General features: G+C 33.7%; 1 protein-coding gene across 1 annotated transcript in view; it reads right to left on the bottom strand.

Moving 5' to 3' along the window:
* LOC148954938 (zinc metalloproteinase nas-29-like) overlaps positions 1–18,553 on the bottom strand; it is a 58,867-nt gene extending 40,314 nt beyond the window's left edge. The window contains exons 1-2 of the mRNA XM_089107995.1: positions 18,467–18,553; positions 16,951–17,113 (exon numbers count right to left, since the gene is read on the bottom strand). Of these exons, the coding sequence (XP_088964121.1) occupies positions 16,951–17,113; positions 18,467–18,547 (244 nt within the window). The 5' untranslated portion in view covers positions 18,548–18,553. The remainder of the gene's footprint in view (positions 1–16,950; positions 17,114–18,466) is intronic.
* Positions 18,554–18,782: the final 229 nt, after the last annotated feature.

Here is an 18,782-nt window from a genome sequence, read left to right as displayed (position 1 = left end):
CTATTGTACGTAATTTCGGACTCGTTTTCAAAACTTTCGCTTTCAGTAGCCCGCTAATTTTTCTCCCTAGCCGTAAGGTCTCGTTCACTTTCGCTTTCAGTAACCCGCTAATTTTTCTCCATAGCCGTAAAGCCTCGATCAGTTCAGTCGCAGACAATTTGAACCCAGCGATTTCAGTATCTTGTCATGTGTTGAAACACAAAGTTCGTGAATTGTGGTTGCAAACAAAAATGGATAGATTCCTGATGAGGAATAATAAGAAGCCCAATGATGGTACCCCAAACTCAGAACCTGCACCTAAGACGAAGAAATATGACGAATCATGTTCGGTTAAAGTGCGTCGATATTTGTCAGAATACATAGGACTCAGATTTAGTGCGACAAACTATGTTCCACTGAATGCACAGTGCGTTCTTTGTGGTAAAGTCTTGGCAAATAGTCCCATGAAACCTGCAAATATGACCCGGTATCTCAGTAATGTGCATCATTCTTATGTCGGTAAGCTGATAGAATTTTTCAAGTGTAAACAAAAAGCACTCGCTAGTAACTGTTTGGAAATTGCAAAAGTGGCATCATTTTTTTCCAAGGCTCTCCGGGCTTCATATGCTGTGTCCTAATTAATTGCGAAACAGAAAAAAACCGCACACCATTGCCAAAAGTCTGATATTACCAGCACTAGTGAAACTCAGTGAAATAATATTTGATACGAAAACTGCTACTGCCCTTCAGTCTATACATGTGTCGAACAATACTGTTTCAAGAAGGATAAAGGACATTGCAAGCGATATTTTCATGCAGGTTTTTGAAAAAATAAAGGTGACGAAGATGTTTGCGTTACAGCTTGACGAAAGCACGGATGTGTCAGGTGAAGCCCAGGTGATCGTCTTTGTTCGATATCAAGACTGTTCTGACATAAGAGAAAATATTCTGTTTTGTCAAAACCTACTCTGTTTTGTCAAGAACAACAAGAGTGAACTATTCAAGGTGATTGACAAATTCTTCGCAGAAAGGGGCATCTCGTGGGACTGGTATCTATCAGTTTGCAGTGATGGAGCTGCCGCCCTAACAAGGAAGAATAATGGGCTCATGGCCTGGATAAGGAAGAAAAATCCAAAGGTGAAGTGGTTGGACTGCATCATCCACAGGCAAGCTCTTGCATCGAAAAGGATGAACGCACATCTGCACAAGACCCTCAACGAGGCTGTAAAAGTGATCAACTTCATTAAAGCCCGACCACTGAACTCAAGACTGTTCAAATTGCTCTGCCAAGAGATGGGTTCCAAACATCAACATTTACTTCTGCGCACAGAAGTTCGCTGGTTGTCTTGTGGGGAGATATTAAACAGACTTTTCGAGTTACGATATGAAGTTCATATGTTTCTTCTGGAGAAAAAGTCTGCATTCAGTTCACTTTTTGAAAACAAGGACTGGGTCAGTAGGCTGGCCTATCTTGCGGATGTTTTTGACAAACTGAATGACTTGAATCTCTCGATGCAAAGTTTCCGGGCGGAAGAAATCTCCCTGAATTCAAAGATGTGTGCTTTCGTCAAGAAATTGAAGTTCTGGCTTAAAAAGGGTAAAAGAAACAGCGTTAGTGTCTTCCCGACCCTTGACAAGTTTGCGGACGATAGTGAAATTGATAACCTCAACACAATCTGTGATTGTATTCGGGAGCATCTGACAAAGTTGCGAGATGAACTTGTGTCATATTTCCCATCGATTATGACCCAAGATAGAACCCGGGATTGGATCTAAAATCCATTTGTTGGAGATGTGACATCAAGCTCTGGTCTTAGTGACACGCATACAGACCATCTGATCGAACTTGCCAGTGATCGCGCCTTAGAGCTGAAATTCCAAAATGTAACTGTTTCCCAGTTTTGGTTAGAGGTGAAAGCAGAATACAAGGAACTAAGTGAAATCTCCATGTCTGTTTTATTGCCATTCAGATCCACTTGCCTTTGTTAAGTGTCATTTTTGGCAATGTCATTGATCAAAACCAAACACAGAAACAGACTGAGTGTACAAAATGACCTTATAATTGCCGTTAGTGATATCGAGCCAAGATTTGATAATATTTTAGCCAAAAAGAAGCCTCAAATTTCTCATTGATTTTGTACGTACTTTTACACATTTATGCTCCGTCATATATGAAATAAATCTCGTGTTTTTCAAAATCTAATTTGAGTTAAGAAAAAAGTAAAACAAGGATTCTCAAGAAAGGGGTACGAAACCTTTCTGGGCCTTGATTAGGAGTACGCGGAACGAAAAAAGTTGGGAACCACTGATCTACAGGGGTGTTCGTGATTCAAGTGCTCTAATAACTCTCAATAAACAAATATCCCCAGTGGTCCAAAACTTCTACTTTCAGCATACAATCAGGCAATTAATACTTGCTTTTAATGATCAATTTCTACAAATTGACGCCAATAGAACCCGCCCTTTCACCAATGGAACACTTTGAGTACAGTATGAGTAAATTCATTAATGATGAGAGTATTGCCGATGATAAAAACTAATTTTGCTACAAGATTCACTTCGAAGAGTGGACAAACATAAGCCGTATCAAGTGAGACGGGTCAATTTAAGTGTCATTGATAAAAAGTAAATCCCTCAATATTCTGCAAAAACAACAACTAAACAACTGAAGGGAGGACAATTCAACATTGTCCAATGTTTTGTCGAGTGTTTGAGACCTACTGCCACACTCATATCGTGAGCAAAGTAATAAACTCTTGACATATCTCATGGAAAATGAACACATTCAAGTTGACAATATAGGGAATCGAATTATAATTCATCTACCTTCTTTAATAGATTATATGCTTACAAATCGTAAATGAGTTTTATCATTTGACAATCCTCTATACAACTAAAATATCCAAATTCTAAAAAGATTAGTGGAACATAGCAGCAGAAGCAGCAGCAGTCTAATATTAAAAGAAGAAGAAAATTTGAATTCAATCTTGGCTAATACTAGCACATCTACCGCAACTAGTAGTAGAAACAATGATTTGATGACACCCTTGGTGGTGAAACAAAAGTGTAGGCGTCTTAATATAAACTCATCACCATTACCACCACCCACTAGTATGAAAAAGGGTAGCGGACACTAAACTACGTGTTTTTCTTCTAAACGGTTGAATTTTTGAAGCAAGTTGATGAAAATTTTGGCTAAGTGGGAAGTCTAAGTTCCCCCACCACATTCTCTCAAGTCAATGGAGTTCAAGTGAATCTTTTAACTGTAGAGGAGATTCAAAGGCGACACAATACATCCTACAAATACATTCTACTTGTAATCAGTGTCTTCAGTCGCTATATATATATATATGCTATTTCATTGCGGACAAAGAGAGGTGATGAAGTTGCTAAGGCTATAGAAAGTATTCTTAAGCAAGATTGTTATATAAAAATTCAAACGGACCGAGGTAGTTAATTTTTTAATTCAAATGTAGAGAAGGTATTGTCGAAATATAATACAATGTTCTATCATTGTAATAGTCCTATAAAGGCTGCAATGGCCGAACAATTGATAAGACGTATTCGACTTTTAATTTCAAGATATTGTACATTTTTTCTGTGATCAAATCGATACGTGATATGTATAAAAAGCTAAATGCCAAAGTTAAGGTCACCATCTTACCTGGTACGGTGGAACTCACTCCTTCATTTCCAGTAAAAAAGGGTATTAGACAGGGTGCTGTTACTTCTCCCCCCCCCTGTTTAATAATACTGTCATTGTGCCACAACAGAAAGTTCTAACCACGTGTATATTTAATGGTATTGATGTTTCGCTAGCTAACTATACTGATGACATCCTTGATATTAGTAGAACAGCCTTTGGAATTGAATAAAATTTTGAATTCTCCATAGGGAGTAAAAACGTATAGGTCTTCGATTTAATGAGAGTAAGACTGAGTTCCTGGTGTTCAATCACCGTTCACATTGCCCGACAAATGTTCAGTTAGGTGAACATGTTATTAAAGCACAAGATACACTGACGTATTTTGGCGTACCGATTGGGTCAAATCTTCGCGCCACGCGTCAACTTTTGAAAGATTTTTTTGCCAGAAAAGCCAGGAATGCGTATGGTTTACCAGTTGCGTTCAAGTTTAAATTTAACTGCCGTATCCGAGCTAGCTTTTATAATGCATTTTCTGTTCTGCATCTACTTGCCCTTGCACCATTTTGGTCTCTTCTTACTGCTTCAGATATTAAGGATATATGGAAGTGTTTCTACAAGTATGCGAAATATTTGCTAAGGCTGCCTCTTACTATCCTCAACAGCTCACTATCCTTGCGGCATGGAGTTGCAAGTCCAGTGTCCGCGGTACAGAAAAGAAATGTGAGATATCGGAGGCAGATTATTGGTGAAAGCACCTCTGAAATTGTCCGTCTTTGATAATAGATTTGTTCTTACATATAATTGCCCCTATTTGTAATTTTTTCTTCTTGTCCGTTCTTCTCTGTTTTGGTTCTGTTTGTATTTGTCATAATTTATTTGTTTTTTTTCCATTTTCTTTTTTTATACTCCATCAGTGTTGTATTTTACATTTATGATGGGCAATAAAATTATACATATATACATACATTGAAAAATACCGCTGCTTAAAACGGATGAATATCCCTTCATCACACTACCATACAAAGAATTTGGTAGTATTTGTAGAATTTGGTGATTTGTGTCGTGCTATTAATAGAAGAATCTCCGCTCGTAAAAATGTGCTTTTCGATTCAACTATTCAATTGAACAGAGAAAGATCTACATTTGTTTTCCATTTCACAATGAGAAAGTGATTCTCAACGATAATATGAGAGATATTCTTGGTTTTAAACAAATTTAATCAATGGTAGAAGTGCTGGAAGCACCAGTGGCATGGATAGCGTCATTTTCGCCGACTATCCACCTGGCTCATCCTCGGACAGTTGTCTATTTCTTTACACTTCATTCGTTGAAACATCGAGAGTTGGCAATAGCAACGTTCCCCTCCTATGTGTTTCTGAACGAAAAATCAGTCAAGATCACATTCATCATTACAATACAAAACATCTTCAATATATACTTGTAAACACTTCTTATTTGGAACTATGTCAGTTAACATTAAGATCTAAATTGGGGGATCCTTAAGCAATAACAAAAGGTTTGGCTCTGATTAAATATCGTTTTTGATCCATTCAATAACAAGATATCTAATAGAAAATTGGATTCGTTTGTCCTGATATTGATTGCTATTTTGCTACTCTTTGTCCAAGACAAATGGTTCATGAAATGGACTATTACAAAGGTCGTTTATCAATGTCGGGTTATGGTGTTGGTAGTTGGTTTACGAAGTTTTTTCACTCTGCACTACCCTTGGCTAGAAATATATTGTACTGCCTGTCGTAGATTTTGCGTCCTCTAAACTATAAGATTGGGGCTTTGGCAAGAAAAAAAATGTTTCAGAAAATCTCAGTTCCAGTGCACGATCCCTTGAAGAGCGATTGAAATCTCAACAAAGTGGAAAAAAAGGTCAAGAAACACCGAATCACTCATCAGTCTCTACTCAGGTCAGAAATGAAAGGCATCACTCTTGTCAAAGAAGAAGAAACCAAGAAAGAAAATTGTTAGATCAAAAAAGGACGTTTTCTCCTAGGCTGAAATGGCATATCTACCACACAAGGAATCCCATCCATAAGTCACTTCATCTTTAAATCTTTTCAATGCAGAAAATGTTGATGTGAGTGTAAAACATAGTTACTCTGAACAATTCTACCCAAAACAACCGCTCCCTGGACACATTCATTTTCAAATTTATTCCAATGAACATTATTTCGTGGATTTGTCTTCCAAATGCATAGATTTACATGCGGCAGTCAAGAAATCTGACATTGAGATGTCAAGTCCTACTGATAGGGTATCCTATGAAAATTGTATATAACATAACTTATCTAGAAAATCAGTGTCTGCATAAATGGAACATTTTTGAACACTAGCAACAATCTCTCAAATTCTATGAGCTACATAAAGTTCATGTTGATGACCCCAAAGTCATATAAAGAGTGGTTTAGCCAATGGATATGAACATAAGGCAGACACTGACTCCACAAATACACTTAAAAAGGCAACAACTAGTGAATTAAATTTAATTGGGAAGATAAATTATGAGATATTTAATATACCCCAATCGCTACCACCAAATATTAAGGTGGACATAAAATCAACACTTGTTCCATCCAATTTCATTTTGCGAAAGGTACTTAATACAGCACCCGATGTAACAGTCTTTTTCACCTCGGCAATACTTCATGTACGAAAGCAACAGGTTAGGAGTTATGTTGCTTTGGTAGTGGAAAAACTGAGAGCTAGTGGAAAGAATATCAAACTACTTATTCCTCATACAATCACCAATTAGAAACATATTGCCATGGGTTCACGCTCCTTTATCTACTCTTCACTTATCAATGGTGAAAGTCTGTCAAAACTGGTATTGGCATTTGTAAAAAGTGCTAGTGCTATAGGATCGTGGACAAATTCCCCACACAAATTTGAAATGTTTGGGTTTTCATCTCTTGTGTATAAAGTATATGGAATCCCACTGTAAAATTTATCCTTTAATAAATCCTATAGGTCAATGTATGAGTTGACAATGCAGTCACTAGATTGAGATTCACAACTATTTGAAAATGGTATAACTGATACAATGTTTACAAAAACTCATGGTATCATTGTATTGGACTTGTTTGGCACTCAAGATATGGGTATTATATGAACAGGGAGTGTACGTTTAGAGTGCACCTTTGCTGAGCCATTAGCTGAGAGTATTGCATCAATCTCATTAAATCAATTTGAAGCTTACTGGGAAATCACTCCCAAATGCAGTGTTCTAATAGACCTCGCAACATTAGCACAAATAAAGTAATCACCGTCTTTCATATGGATCCGTATATGTCCAAATAAAAATCCTATTGTACACCCTCGAATTTCCTTGAACAAATTCAAAGTTTTAAAATATCTTTATCATTGTTAATAGCAATCCATCGAACGTAAAGACGGGTCATTGGGTAGGTATCTTTCAAACAGCGGAAAATATACAATTTTTTGATCCTCTAGTCTATCATATGCATTCTACACTCCACACATCAACAACTTTTTTGAAAGCAGTGGGAAAACTATTATTAAAAACCAGAAGAGAGTGCAGGATTTAACAACTAAAAGCTGTGGTTCTCATGCGCTATAATATTTCATTTTCCGATGTCGAGGCTATACTTAAAATGAACGTCTCAACATTTACGTAGACAACCCTTGCCTGAATGATATAAGACGCAAATACGAAGTTTAGAAATACCACTTTTTTTTATTAAGATAAGGAATACATCCTGCCAAGTTTCTGCTTAACGAGAAATTGAGAAATACCACTTCCTAGCTATTTGCGTCGGTTGGTTAAAGGAAGGTTTGGTTGATAAAATTTATAAAAGATACATTTTATGGGAAGGGGCGGACTGTTAATAACAAGATTTAGACTGATACTAACTTTATGCCGGACTGAACTCTGGTCCGTTGTTTTTAGAAATATCTTGGAATCTTGTCGGATCATTGTAAGTGTCTATATCTTATTATATATATTATTATAGTTTCTGAGACTTGTGGTCTACTTGGGACAGCCAGTCCCAGTAGAATATCCATATCTGGAATTATTATATGTTAATTGAATAAAAGTATTGTATTTTAGACAACCTCTCTACGATCTACCTTTAGCCCCTCGAACATACCCGGTCGGTACGCCTTATTAGTTCGGTCATAGCCTAAGGCACGCTACCAAATTTTAATTACCTTAAGGCCATAGTTTATCTCCCCTTTAAATGGAGAATAAAGGCATCTACGACTACATCACCCAAATACCATAAAATACACTTCACAACAACTTCACAACAACTGGTGGTCGTTGGAAAAACTAAATAAGGTTGCAAAATACAAAAAAAAATCGAAATGACCGTATTAGAAGGGGAAAGTAAATGTACTTTTCTTTTAGCGGCGCTCGAATTAGCAAAACTTCGAGCAGCTTTGCTCGAATTTTGGCCATTAGAAATAGATTTGTATCCCCTCAAAGACTTGGGTACAATATATAAAATGTAAAAAAGGCTCAATCAAGAATTGTAAAATAGAAAAAAAATACAGTATCTAGTTTTTAGCAAGTGTATAATTATTAGTTTTTTAGTGTTGGTAATAAATGCAATGTAGTAGTGCCGTATATTACTAAATAATAAAGTATTTGTACCGTGAATTGAAAGAATAAAATAAAAGATAATACGTAAAGAAAAACAAAATCTAGCTGGACCGATGAAACGTTGGTAGAAACAGAAGAATTTGAGGCAGAATAGTGGCAAATAAGGCCCTAATTTAGCCTTACTACAGGTACAGGCTATAGACTTATTGTTCAAGGATAACACAGCTACAATTTAGCTAAGGAAGCACATAAATTGTGGTCCGAACAATTATAGGTTTGAAGCTGCCATTTTCGAGTGTTTTAGGAGTAGAGTTGCTTCGAAAATATGGCATCTTACGACGTAATAAGCAATAGAATTACCTTTGTTAAACCTAACAAATACTAGGTTAGTTATGTAGTTTCACAAGCAAAGGGAAGGAGAAGATATATAAATATATAATTAAAGTACTTGAGGAAAGGGATGGAAAAAAACGAGAAAAGTAACCTTATAAGTAAGAAAACAAATGTGGAAGCTTAGCAAAAGTCGCCAAAGGAAGCAAAAAAAAGAGTTGTTACCCAGCTGTGACTGGAACTCTGCATAAGGCGAGAAATTCGGCGAAAGAAACTGTTAATTACAGAAAATGGAGGCATGGGGATAGGTCTTAAAAGGGTCTCCTTTACCTACACAGAGGACCTTCATCTGAATAATGGTGTTAGAAAAAGTTCAAATTCTGAATTAGCCGCACAAAATGCGTCCGAAGAAAGTTCTAATTTGAATTTTAAGCCATGTAGATGTAAAGCTACCAGTGTATGAAAACTGTTATGCTTGTTTACATAGAATATAAGCCCACATTAGGACAAACAGAGAAGGCAATGCATCCTTTTGGAATAGCTAATATTGATAACTCTGGTCAGCTCTTACGGTTACTCAATGACGAATCATCCTCAAGTCTAGTCTGATTATAAATCAGTAGAGTTTAGTCGAATATCAGGTAGAGTGTATATCAGACAAAACACGGTCTGATAGTAGAAATCAAATATAGTGAAGCCAATAGTCCCTTATATTCAAATTAGCCTACAAGTAGATTGTATCCAGGAAGTAAATAGAAATAATATTACGGAAACAAGTACACAGGACGTTACAGTTTATACTACAATAATTAACGTTCAAATTCTTAACTTTATACGGGTTAAGGTAAACTTAATAAACACTATATATTTAGAATCAGCATTAAAAGACAATTTTTTTGATATGTATATTTAAAAAAAAAATTGGGGGTTGTTGAAAAAAAAACGAAGGAGGTTTGACTACTGAAATAGGGTCATTGGAAGCTAGCAAATTTTGAGGAGCTCAACCACTGCTGGCCTCTCGTTGTTGAGTAAATGCTAATCATCTACTAACCTTTAACGTTCTGAGGTGAAACTTCCAGTTGAATTTGAAAAAATTATTTTTGAATTTTAAAATAATTATAATGGGGAAAACAGCAAGAGTTTACATTAATTGATCAATACATATATAAGCTAATTTTAATTTTATTAAAATTAGTTATAGTAAAATAAAAGAATATAATAAAAGGTGAAAAAGAATAAAATAAAAAAAAAAATTAAAGACAATAATTAAGCGCTATAAAGATTTAAGCGAAACTTAGAATAAGCTTATAAAGCAAAAAAAAGTGCGAGGTGAAAGAAACGAAAAGCAATATAAAATAAATTATAACCTAAAAACTTACTAGGAGGTAAAAGCCAAGGACAAAATCCATTAAAAATAAGCCAAAAATTAACCCCATCGTCACAAGCAAACCACAGTTAATAGTTCAAGATAATAATTTTAACTCTAGCGATGTATTGGATCTGAGAAAACGAATTGGCACAGGAGATCCCTAGTTTAAACAATTGGTTTTCACCTGTGCCAACCCAAAAACCCAAATTCCAAGCCGTCGAACCCTAAAAGAAACTAAACGTATCCACTTTTTCTTTGAAAATAAAATATAAAATTACACAACAAAACAACTTGCAGTAATGAACAGAAAATCATTCAAACAACGTTCCCAGATTTAAGCTTATCAATAAACCACAGATAGTGGAAATCACATTCAAAGCTATGTAGCCTTGCCAAGGGAATTATTATTTCTCTTTCTTTGGCAAATAAAATAGTAATTAAAGCTAGGATAAAATTGGCAATTAGGATATCGTAAAAACTTACATTTTTATGAAGAAATGAGAACTAGCAAACGCGGGGCAAAACTTAATTAAAAGTGTTCTAAAAATCAGCTGAAAAAAAATACAGTACTTTTCTAACACGAACACTTTCGGATGAAGAAATTTAAATAATTTCAAAAAATACAGGGTGGAACAATAGACACCCCCCACCCCTTAAAAATAAAGGGATAATGAATTTGACCATAGAAGGGCAATTAGCATAAAAACTTGTAAAAGTTATTGATAAAACATGAAACATATCAAAATAGGCTTAGAAAAGACGTATCTTACTGAAAAAAAAACGGAATAAAAACTTGAAAAACCCCTTAGGCTTCATTAAAGTAAAGAAAAAAAAGGGAGAAGGGTTCAAGTTGAAAATATAGCCAGACGAAATTAAAATGGAAATAAATTGAATGAAGTCAGCTAAACTATGTTATAGGCACTTATTGAACTTGCCGAACGAAACTAGTATGAAAATTGTACTAAATAAGTACAAATAAGTAGCATTAATACTACGGAGCCACCGTTACATTGGTTAACGCGGGCCGAGATTAATAGAAATATTGGAGAAATGCTCCAAGTAGTCAAGAAAAGAAATTTGGCTCTCTTATGTGGGAGTCGTTTTCAGAAAATTTACTAACATGGCATGAAAAATAAAAAAAAAGGCACATAATATCTATAAGGACTTAATTTGAAGTTCAAACCTAAGACAAGACTACTAAAATTACGGAAGTTAAAGTGAAAATAGTCATTGTCACTTTTATGTCAAAAACTGAATTACTGTGTGCCATGAAGGCCTGGTATTTTCTGCAGAAGGGCCACTTTTTCTGAAAAAAAGAATAGCCCAAGAGAAAATTGTGGCCACAAATTATTAAATATTTAATTATTGTGTATGCAGGTTCATAATAGTCCTTTTAGCTGTAGCCATGACAAGAGGACCTGGAAACATGATACGGAGCTACCAGAAGCCAGTCCTGGTGAGCAAACCTTCAGAGTACAGGTAAAGTCATTTGATAATGGCATAACAGGTATAAGGTGAACAGCAAAATTTTTTAACTTATCAGATCTAAGCTGTAAATGGAGCTTTATCTAAAAAGGATATTAAAGCTGAAAAAAAGAAATTACAGGCAAAAAACGTTATAAAACTGTCTCAAGTACTTAAAAAATTCGAAAAGAATTAAAAAGCTCAAAAGTCTGAATAAATAAACAGGCATATAGTAAGCTAATGACAACTAATGACACAAGTGGGTTCGAAATAGAACCAAAATTGTAAATATAGAAATGCAAATAGCAAAGTTATGTTATATGAGCTATTGCCAAGCCCTTATATAGAGGCTAATCACAGTTATCAGTTATAGAGCATAAATCTATTTGTTGGAGTTGCTTTTGTTTTGTAAATATTTTCATTGCATTTAGGACTTATATAAAAGTATTGACGGACTTATTTAAAAGTTGTACAAAGAATAAATATTGCAGTGATTAAATAGATTATTAGAGTACATAATTATTATTTGTTTTTAACAATTAAGTTACGTATCAACATAACTTCTGTTAATATATATATATATATATATATATATATATATATATATATATATATATATATATATATATATATATATATATATATATATATATATATATATATATATATATATATATATATATATATATATATATATATATATATATACATATATAAAAAATATATATACAAAATATATATATATATATATATATATATATATATATATATATATATATATATATATATATATATATATATATATATATATATATATATATATATATATATATATATATATATATATATATATATATATATATATATATATATATATATATATATCCTAAACTATCCATGTAAATATAGTGAATTAAATGTTGAGTATTTGTGTTTTTTTATTTTTATATCATTCAAGAAGTATTCTGCATTAATACTTCATAAGCAATTAAAAAAACAATAGGTGGAATTAATTCCAATACTAGTCTATGCCGTGCATTATTTTTTTAATGCTTTAAGTTTTAAACAGTAGTTAAATATCCTATCTAGTTTTGAGAATTAAAAAAAAATACTTGTGTAAGCTATTACACAATGCTTGTATACATATATAATATATGTTTATTTTCTTTAAGTTTTAACTAGTGATTTAATGCAATATATAAATGTTTGACATCGAGTCAACGTATAAATATATTTTTATTGTGAAACAATCTTTTAAGTGATTAATAATTATATATTAAGAGTAAAAAGAGGAGAAAGTAATTAAAATTAATTAACTTTCGTTAAAAAAAAGAATGCAGTGATATATACAATTTTGAGTGTTTCTTTCTACTATATATGTAAAACTATATGCTTTATATGTATTCTAATGTGAATATTTATTTTAGAGACAGCCTTAGCTATTTTTTTTGGAAATCAAATTTTTCGTAGCATCCTTTATGATCCATTTTTTTCAATCATATTTTGACACATTTTTGGAAAGTAACAAATTTTGAAGCCACTTCAAATGTATTCTGATACTATCATCTCATACCATCAGAAACCAAACCATACTGGAAAAACTGATATTTTGGAAACTATAGCAGTAATACAGACTTTACTACAAGTTCGTCAGAAAGAGATAAAATCAGAACTTAATTTAGGCCTAGAAAATGTGCTACATAGCCCAATGGCTTATGTTATTGATATATGTGAAATGCTTTGTGCTATAAAAATATGTGAAAATTTAAAAATCAAAAATGTTATGTGTATTTCATCCAAGGTATTTCTAAAACGAAAAATAAACGGCATATAAAGCACATCACACAGATAAATTAAATTATTAATGGGACTTAGATTTAAACTCAAATAATTCAATAAATTTTCTAATATAACTTCGAATATAACTGAAGCAATACCACTAATATTATGTTTAAGCTGCTTGGGGTCAAGCTAAAACAGAAGATGCATATGAAAAGGGTAAAAGAGTATTTTTCAGTCCTAGAGACAGAAAAAAAGAGATACAAGGATGAATTTCAAATTGAAATCCTTCGAAAAAAAACATGGCCTATATTGGACCAGAAACATGACCCTAGGAATCCCATTGAGGGTGTATTAACGTAATTACCCAAAGATGGTAACCAAATAGCTGAATACAAAACTAAGTTTCTTGAAAAGTAAATTATTAAGCATTGGGACAATTCTTCTTGAAATCGGTAGTATTGTAGTAAAGGTTTCTAACTTAGTTAATTATTAATTTAGTAAAAATATATAAGACGCAAATACGAAGTTTAGAAATACCACTTTTTTATTAAGATAAGGAATAGATCCTGCCAAGTTTCTGCTTAACAGGAAATTGAGAAATACCACTTCCTAGCTATTTGCGTCGGTTGGTTAAAGGAAGGTTTGGCTGATAAAATGTACAGAAGATACATTTTATGGGAAGGGGCGGACTGTTAATAACTAGATTTAGACTGATACTAACTTTATGCCGGACTGACCTCTGGTCCGTTGTTTTTAGAAATATCTTGGAATCTTGTCGGATCATTGTAAGTGTCCGTATCTTATTATATATATTATTGTAGTTTCTGAGACTTGTGGTCTACTTGGGACAACCAGTCCCAGTAGAATATCCATATCTGGAATTATTATATGTAAATTGAATAAAAGTATTGTATTTTAGACAACCTCTCTATGATCTACCTTTAACCCCTCGAACATACCCAGTCGGTATGCCTCATTAGTTCGGTCATAGCCTAAGGCACGCTACCAAAGTTTAATTACCTTAGGGCCAGAGTTTATCTCCCCTTTAAATGGAGAATAAAGGCATCTACGACTACATCACCCAAATACCATAAAATACACTTCACAACACTTTCTAGTGGAAAATAAACTTTCATACTTGCGTAATATTGATTTCAGTGCCCTACGAATAAAATGTTCACACGAATCATAATGTATTAAATCACAATGTATTGATCTTTATGTACAAAGTCAGGATCACATTTTCTACAGTACGACGTAACTTCCGTCTTATTGTATCTCTTTGTGAAGTCAATGATACTCTTTTCATTCATATTGCACAATTCACATGTTTCAATTTGCTTATTCGAAGCAATATCAAATACAGTGTTTTCAAATAGAGAATCACTTTCTGTAACAGCCAAATAAAAGTCAGTAAACCTATAATGATAGTTGCCATTGTCTTCAAGCAATGTCGTAAAAACCAGATTTCTTTTGTTATTCCAGTAGTTGAAATGAGACCTGATTCTTCCTCCCAAAACAATTTAAAACCACGACAACACCAGTCTCTTAGAATTAAATAAAAATCTTGTTTTGGGTTCTTTCCAATCACACCAGGGTAAGTATTCTCCCACTGATCGCATTTTTCATAGTGACAATTGAAGCCTAAGAAACCTATAGTGTGAGAGTCACAAACATCTTCAAGACAGGAATAAAAGTCTTTAATTTACACTGCATATCCTCTATGCAATTCATATGGATTGCATAATCTGTACTTTTCGTCATAGTCATCAACAATTGTACAATTCTCACAGGACGACCAGCTGCCCAATTTATACAAGCGTAATGGGCATGTATAGAACGTTTTTTCACTGTTGACTCTCTCACTGTCAAAAATAAACTGACTTACGATCGATAAAGGGAATGTTCTTTTCTAGTTCTAAAGAAAGAGGAGGAGTAATCGAGTGACATATAACTTCAAATCAATTAAATCTGTTTGGACAGGATTTTCTAAATTCTTGACTTATTTGATGTTCTCGTGAAAAAACATAGAGCAAGAAATGATTTGGATAGAGTCTTAAATCATCATTATATTCCTAAGCTAGTGTTCAAAAGAAAAATCAAAATAACATTTTGGTTCGGTTAGTATGTCAACAAATTGAGCAAATGGGTTTAAGCCACGACCCATAAGGATCATACAATAATTCAAAGTTGGAGGTTCATCTTTCATAATATCGTCAAGCATTTTTTAGAGAATATTTTCTTTTGCACTGATAGCTTTTGAAATTGATCATTTATATTTAGACATTTTTCCAAAATCAGAAGATTCCGTATCATTTTATGTTTCATAAATAAATCCATTTTTTTATCCAACCACTCTCACAGCTGATAGAGACTGACTAACAAATCCAAACAATTCCAATTCACACTGTCATTCCAAAGCTATTAAGCACAAGAATCGAAAACGGTCTCTGATTGGTCAGTTACAAACAATACTCCAATTAGAATCAAAGTCACATTCTTACGGACCTTAAGTAAATCTGTGTGATAGGGTTATTTAACCAATGTGAAACATGCATTACAGTTCTGTCATTTGAGTACTGTTACTACTCATTCCTTTTTTGTAAGTAGCAAACCTAAAAAGAGGTAGCTGCAAAGCACTTATGCAATTACCTTTTTAGAGTGAATACGAAAGAAAAGTGAAATGATCTATATACACTTTTAAAGAAATCTCTTCCTTAAAGAAAAGATCCGTTCCTTGGTTATGCGGTTAGGATGGCAAACAAACCAACGTCAAAGAAAAGTGGTAAGGAATGTACTTTCTGGTTTTTTAAGAAGAATTCTCTGGGGTTCATTTTAGTACCAATATGACTGACCGTATTTTAACGGAAAGCTAGACCAAAATGTAGTTTTATCCCGATTTCTCGGGCTATAACGAGAGAAAGGTTGAGATGGCTGGGACACGTTCTGCAGATGAAGGTTGGCAGATTTCCAAACATCGCCCTAGTTGGCCATCCATCTAGGGCCAATCTGACAACAGGTTATCCCTGAATGGGTGCGGAACGAGGTCATAGGGAAGCTTTTAAGGGAAATTGGAGCTTCTTGGGAGGGTGTGGAGAGGGAGGCTTTGAAAAAATTGGGATGGAGAAGGAACGTGTTTAGATGTGTTGGCCTCAGGTGGTTTGGTGATACAGTGAGTTGTTAATAATAAAAACAATAGTATCTTCTGGTTTTGATAATTGGACCAGCTTACCCAGTAGAAAAAAATATATGCAGGATTGCTTGTGATTACTTTTTGAGTTTCTGTGACCTACCGCTTGCGCATGTATGTATGTAGCGTTAGTCGATTTGGATTGAAAAGCATTTTGAATCGTTTTGATTTGTAAAGAATCGTTTTGATTCGTCATTAATCCTATTTTTTCAGAAGTTGCCGTAAAGCTTTGTTTCTAAGAAAAGAGAAAATAGAGGTAACAATACAGCTACTGATAAATTCTATTTTGTCCCGAAGTGATGAATCACCTTATGTGATCAAATTCTATTTGACTTCGTCCAGGTAGCCATGTGCACAATATTTTTTTTGAAGGCAGCCTGGTAAAACTTTAATAAAAAGGCAAGAAGCAGGTGAATTATACGAAAAACTCCCCCCAAAAAAAAACGATTAAACTCGAGTGAGGGTGTATATAGGTTGTAAGACCCCCCCCCCTCGCCTCCTAAAATACGTGCCTAGGTCAAAATTAAAAAAAAAATTACAGCATTTTTCCAATAGAGTTTTCTCTTTACAAAATAAATCTTCTTCGCAAAGAAATAAGAACAATGGATTACCCACTGAAGAATCTATCAAGTACGGGACAATTACAAGCCCATTATTGTCTTTTGGCCAAAAAGAGAAGATCTGTTTACGAAATGACCTGAAACTTGGCTGACGCAAATCATCATAGGCTTCTTCAGTATATAACATGTCTCCAAGTCTTATGAAACCGTCACTCTAAAAGAAAAAGGAAACAACCTGTATTGAATCGTAGAGAGGTTGCTTACAAAAATCTTGTGACTCAAAAACTTTCGATCCTTTGACTTTTTAAAGTTCATATAGATAGCCTTGACTGGTTTAGAGAATTTAAGAGAGAGAAAACCGGGTATATTTTAAATAAAACACTGGAACAAACAAAAAGAACGACACACTTTAAATGATTAAAATCTGAATGTTTCGATTTTACCTCCGGGAGCCTTATCCACGGGAATTTTTTTATTATATAAGTTTTTTTTTTTTTATATATTCCACAGTTTTACTTAAATTATACCCGTTTTTCTTCTCTTAAATTCTGTAAATGGAAAAGCAGCGTGGTATAAGAAATTATTTACTTAACCGGGTCCATACAGCGGGGCTACTTGGACCTGTTTGAACGTTCGAATTGTTAGATTAGATTTCCTTTCTGCCATTTTCGGTTTTCAATTTCCGTTTACTACGGCCCAGAGTTCGTTATTTACTAGGTTCCAGCGTCCTAAACCATGCTCACAAACATCAAATAGAAAAAAAAACCTTCGCCTTCTCTTATCCAGAACATAGTAAAGATCGACCAACTTTGTCAGTAATGACGGCACTACCAAAAGTACACTTTTGTTAAAAATTATACATTAATCTAGTGAAATCAGTTTTAACTAAGCAACTCTTTAAACTATTTTTTCTAATTGAATTTAGTAAAGAACAAAACACAGCAAATCAGGCATCAATTAGACTCAAATATTGCATCATGCCCCAGAGAAGCAACTTTTAAAAAGACACATGTGTTATATTATCTTGTCAAAAAATACGTGTGTTACATCATCTTATATACGAAGATACAGTTCGTGTAAAAATTTTCATTTAATTTTTAATATCATGTTTGATTACTTACAAAAGGCAAATGATATAGCACTCCTTTCAAATGAGCTCTTTAACGTATCTGTGAGATTTTTTAATATTACAATTGTCATTCCTATCTGACAACATTTTCTGGTGTTTCAAACTACTTTTCAAAATTCCAACAAATTTGTTATTCACAACGAACTTGTACCGTGAAAATTTTTCGGAATAACAGTTACCATTCCTGAAACAGCTTCAAATGACGAATCTCCCTTGCTTAATAGTTTTTTTTTTCCTAAGAACATATTTAATGTTTTGGTCATAATGGGCTAGGGTTCGTTCTTTACTAGGTTGCCCTTAAGGAGACAACCTTCATGGTGAACTTAAGTAAAAAAAATTACGTTGCAAGCGTAAAGTTTTAGGTTTGCAGTGTGAAGGGTCCTTAAAGGAACGTAATCTTGTCTTAAATTAAAGATTAGGTTTCGACAGAATACTTACCATTCGTCGTTGTGCATATTGTGAGAGGGTTTCACGAAAAACTACGAAAGAGAAAATCCAGAAACCAAGATGCTGCAACATGTTCACTATTTAATTCTAGAAACTACATTGTTAATAAATTGATTCTAGCAAATTTTCTCTTACTTCTTGACCTTCATGCTTATTTTGATTTCATTTTGTCAGCAAAGTATAATTCTCTGACACTAATTCTGTTGGACTGCTGAGAAAAAAAGTGCAAGCAAAGCTAAGTTTTTGATTTTTAAGGTTTTTAAGCTGCCAAAATAACCTAAGCAAATAATATAGTAGTAAACACGAG

Source organism: Artemia sp. Qi Xiang Cuo, chromosome 2 (assembly GCF_049724085.1).
Source record: "Artemia sp. Qi Xiang Cuo chromosome 2, ASM4972408v1, whole genome shotgun sequence".
Taxonomy (NCBI): Eukaryota; Metazoa; Arthropoda; class Branchiopoda; order Anostraca; family Artemiidae; genus Artemia; species Artemia sp. Qi Xiang Cuo.
Note: the sequence above shows the minus strand (reverse complement) of the source record. Positions and strands in the feature narration are given on the sequence as shown.